Genomic DNA, 5,179 nt, shown 5'->3' with positions numbered 1-5,179 from the left:
TAATGTTATTCAAATTTTATTATTATAATGAATTTAAGAGCCATTGGTGTAAAAATCAAGATTAAGAATATTCTTTTTTGGAAATAGCTTTGATGTCATATTAAATATAATATAAATTGACAAAAACATATCATATAATTATTATGTACAAAAAAATTGAAGTTCCAAAAAATTAAAAAAAATTAAAAAAATAAACCATTAAAATTATCATAATACTTACAAAGAATTCTTTAAATTTTTGCATTCCATTATAATACACTTAAGTAATAAAAATAAAACAAAAGTAAGGTTTTGTAATTTATATATGTAATCATTATATATATGTATAATAATATTCTATATAATTTATATTATTTTATTAATATTTAATTATTTAGCTAATAATATTTTTTAGAATAGATGTTCTTAGGTTGTAAGCTTCTAATTCTTTTTTTTTTGCATAATTAAAAAATAATAAAAATAATTTTTTTATAAATCAAATGAGGAATTAAGTAAGTTTTTTTATATATATAATTAAAGTGTTGTTTTTGCTTGCAACAAATAAATAAATAAGGGTCCAACAAGAATAGAGATTATTTGTTTGTGAATTAAGGATTTTGAACAAATAAATGTGGATTTGACAAGAGAAGAAATTATTTATTTGTGCATTTAGAATTTAGGGTTTATTATTTCTATGTTGCTCCATACATACTTTTTAATTTTAATCAATCATTGGATTTAAAATAGTGACCTCTCACCTTGTTTCAGAAGTAAGTCCTTCAAAAAGTTTGAACATAACTTATTTTAAGAACATTTAATTAAAAAAATATAATAAAAAGCATAATTGCTAAAATTGAAAATGGTATTACTTGAAAGTGTACATGTGTGCTCATCAATAAAACTTTTAAAGAAGTACAATATTTCTCATATTTTAATATATACCTATTTCATTTAACTATTTTTCTCTTTCTCCTTTTAAGATTATAAATATATATATATATATATACATAAATATTGGTTGTTTATTATACAACTCAAACTATTCACAGCATTAAGGAATGCAGATTGATAAGTCCAACTCAGTAAGTCATAGACACAAATTCTATGAATGGTTCAACACCAATTGAGGGGACTTATTAAGGCCGGTAAAGTGCAATACTCGAATCAAACATTGCAATAATTTGAATTGTAGAATGGCGAATTGCACGACCTATGTTTTAATAATCACCCTCTTCCTTAGTCATACCAACTAGTCTGCTGGAGAGACTCGACTTTTTGGTAATAGAGGCACTTATCATTAATCTAGAATTGTGATGAGAATGAAAAAACAAATTCTGCACATTGACTAACACTACGCGCTCTGTAGTCCTTTCAAATCACGTTCCCATTCCTGGTCTGACCGATTGACCTATGCTTGTTATCTCAACAAATTTGTAGCCTTCCACCTTTCCATTGGACAGCGTGCAGTATAAAAAAACATTTCGACGCCATTACATACTGGGACTTCAGAGGCGTACAGGTAGACAAATGCTTTTAACTTTTTACACATCTCTGAAGGGTTTTTTACATATCTCTGAAAATGATTTCCAGAATGTACTTCGCCCTATCAAAGAGGAGTGTGGTTCACCATGAGAACCAAAAACATATTGTGAGATGTGGCTCAGTGCCTAGATCATTGATTGGATTCTCCTTCAGACTAGAAGGTTCTCGAGATTCAAACCTACTACAAACTAGAAGGTTCTCGAGATTCAAACCCTCAGATGCAGGGAGCATAAGAGGAAAGAAATAATTCATCAATTAGCATGAATGGGAGTAGGACGAGGAGCGATCTCCTCGTGGAAAAGGGGTAGCTTGTCTCCAGCATAGAACTTGCGCTGCACCCCTTCCTCGTTGATCTGCACACACATCACCACGAGTTGCTGAGTAATATGAAACTAAATAAAAAGATCTGTTTGCAAGAGATTAGACTTTCTGTAAAATCATCTCCAATATTACATCTCATGATGAAAATAACTCAAATTAACAAAACAATTACGCCTACCTAGTGCATATAGCTGCGTCGCATGTTGTGCGCACACGCATTAGCATTACATCTTTTTAAAATGAACTAGATTGATACTAGAATGAAAACAAACTGCTAATACATACCGTCACAGTCCGGACAACTCCACCACTAGCACCATCTCGAGCAATGGCCAAAGAAATGGACTTGACCACCAGTGCCTGCATTATCATCAGTTGTTACTTCAGGAAACAAACAGGCAGATAGAAAGACCACATTCTATGCTTATAGAAAACGATCTAGAGATGCACTGGTCTACAGTAGGCTAAAAAATCCTTGCATTTCACACTTAGACTTCACAAACAAAAAATTACACGAAAACCAGTAAGGATGGGGTGACAGTCGACTGTACCTCAGCTTCTTCTTGAGTCATGTTAGATTTCCAAGCCTGATCCAAGAATCCGTAAAGATAGCTAGAACCCGAACCTGAAATTCGCATTCAAATAGACGGAAGATAGAATTAATTCTAGAAAGAAAAGTCTGCTACTCCCTCGTTTTCTAAGTTAGGAATTAAAAACCTAACCTTAAGACAATTTGAACTGTATTCATCTATTTGGCGGTTTTGATTGAGCACGAAGAACATCATCCACAATCATCAAATACCAGAACTCGACACCAGGCGGTATCCAAACAGAAATGGTACGGTGAAAGTACAGACCTCCTGTGGCAAAAGGTAACCGCAACAGAGTGCCTCCCAGAGGGATGCCGTACACACTGCCTCCTTCATATTTGTCCCAGCCTGCAACTATTAAACCAGTCTCCAAAAACGACTGCAACCAAAGAGCATTTTTGCCAGTTACAAAAGTAAGACAACCCGTACTACATGAAAAGCGGCTGGATAAGAATACCAATGTAATTGATGATCTGAAATAACATACAAATGAAGTCCTGAGGTTGCATCAAATAACCGTCTACAGCTACGTAGAGAAGCATATAGAAATTTACCTTATTCTGGTATGAGAGTTCCTTGACAAGTGTTGAAGCAGTTTTCACAGTGGCCAACCGCCCGAGCAGAATCCTGCGAAAGATAGAGACTCACAGGGTGAGAGAGAATGGAAACAATAAGGATTAGATCTACAAAGAAACTGTGTACCAAAAGTGCCGCAATCAATGCTAACATTTCACATTCAGCAGAAGTGAGGTCAGGGCGTGGTATGCTGCAGCAGGACTGTTGCATCGTTTCAGCTGCTGGACCCCTAATTGCCCTCCCAAAAGTGTAGTATTTGATGAAACTATGTTATTTACGACTGTTTAATGTTGAGGTTGTATGAGGAGCGCTTTCACATCAACAGTTTACAAGACTGATTGGTTCCAACACGGTGCCTCAAGCAATTTTGGATACCTGAACGTCTCATATTTTTACATGTGTATTCTCACTGCAGGTAAAATAACAGAACCAAATCTTCACTTTGTTCTCCTCTCACTCAGATACGAAAAGTAAAGCAGAATACAACTTACGTATGCTGGTTGAGGAAGTAGCGCACGTAATCAGATACCACCTGTGAATCTGCTGCCTGAAATTCGCACATACGTATCATAAGATAATTTTCAAGCAATACCCAAGACAGGCTATGACTAGAGTTGAGCAGATTTGTAGAAACAAAGGAAACTAAGACCGGTCAGAGAAAAGCTTTAATTCAGTTATTCGTGTTATTTCCATCAATAAACATGAAATTTACACAATACATGTAAATGCTACAATGATTCAAAAACGCCACATGCAGTGGAACTTCCTACTCGTTCCTTTCGATCAATTGCATCGGAATAATCCAGCGATAATCTGGCTACACAACGATATTTCCGATGATAAACTTGGCCTCAAAATGCATGTATAGGGTGGCAACTTCGGAAAAATACTAAATACAAATCATCAACGTCCAGATACTAGAAAGAGGAGTTACTGAAAGTGAAGACGCATTACCGAGCCGGAGCGACAGAGGTAAACATTGTCAGTAAGTTCAGTGATTTTATCGGATGCACGATTGGCAACATATACACCTGTGAAGGCAGGACAAAAAAAAAAAATCACTCTACACAATTTCAGAACCATAAATAAAACCATCTCCACAACACCATCAAATCAATTAAAATACAAGCTCTACTGTCATCGTGAGAGCCTTGCTCACATGGATTTCAGAAAAAACAATCGCAAGCTCCATCAACTCACCAGTAGTAGTACGAGAATCAGCTCCAAGAATTACACCTCCGTTGTACTCCACAGCCATGATAGTAGTCTGCGAAGTGCACCACCAGAGTGCGTTAGTAGTCGGTCAGGAAACCCTAAAAAATATGGCACCAAAAGTGGCTCAATAATACGAAAGAAAAAAAATACTACAGTAATGACAGCGATCAACAGAACTATCGAAAAGACCGATGCGCAACCCTAGCGACCAAACGTATCGGTTTCATAGCACAAAAAACGGCAAAATCACTCATACGAACCCCCATGCTGTGAGGAGCATCAGTCCACTGGCACGCCATGGGCTCCATGATACAAAAAAAAACGTCAGATTATTGGCAACTGCTGCGAGTCAAACGGTGCGAGATCAAAACGAATTGCAACTCAGCAAGGGACCTAAGACAGTTTGGGCAAGGAAACTTTGTGCAAGTTCAAGTTTCGTGCCGAAGCCAACTCCTGATGTCCACCACATATCCGCCGCATGCCTCGTCTTTGTACACCGCCGTCCATTATACACGGTCGTACCCAGTTAGCAGCAAGTTCCTAAATTGCAAGGACGGGTTTGAAGTTAAAGGAACAGCTCGCCTTTTGATGGACAATCTTCGTCTGCCCGAATGGAAAGTCTACTTTCAAAATAAAACTTACATATATATACATATAGATCGAAATAAAATGTGCAAGAGGATTAGTAAATACAGGATACTACCACAAAGTTTATAACAACTTCACAATACTTGCATAAACCATGTCAAGTTCTTTAGCTTTTAGAATTACATACTTATCAACAATTTGAAGGAGATGATATAGATTTAAATTATATACTTATATATATATATATATATATATATATTTATATAATTATAAGTATATATATTATACTTTTCAATTTTTCATCTTAAACTATTAAAATCACATCAGTACTATGCCTATTTTATATTTTTATATGAAATTAAATATTA

The 5,179-nt window shown here is 35.4% G+C and overlaps 1 protein-coding gene across 1 annotated transcript; it reads right to left on the bottom strand.

The window, feature by feature from the left end:
* Positions 1-1,499: 1,499 nt before the first annotated feature.
* On the bottom strand, positions 1,500-4,633 carry LOC112294957 (proteasome subunit beta type-6). Its single transcript, XM_024545976.3, has 9 exons — positions 4,484-4,633; positions 4,209-4,275; positions 3,963-4,039; positions 3,500-3,555; positions 2,987-3,059; positions 2,700-2,811; positions 2,394-2,467; positions 2,128-2,202; positions 1,500-1,874 (listed from the first exon to the last, which is right to left on the bottom strand). Exons 1-9 carry the CDS (start codon positions 4,529-4,531, stop codon positions 1,773-1,775), a joined length of 684 nt encoding a protein of 227 aa, XP_024401744.1. The 5' UTR covers positions 4,532-4,633; the 3' UTR covers positions 1,500-1,772.
* Positions 4,634-5,179: the final 546 nt, after the last annotated feature.

The sequence above is a fragment of the Physcomitrium patens genome, chromosome 18 (assembly GCF_059467195.1).
Source record: "Physcomitrium patens ecotype Gransden chromosome 18, ASM5946719v1, whole genome shotgun sequence".
Lineage (NCBI taxonomy): Eukaryota > Viridiplantae > Streptophyta > Bryopsida > Funariales > Funariaceae > Physcomitrium > Physcomitrium patens.
Note: the sequence above shows the minus strand (reverse complement) of the source record. Positions and strands in the feature narration are given on the sequence as shown.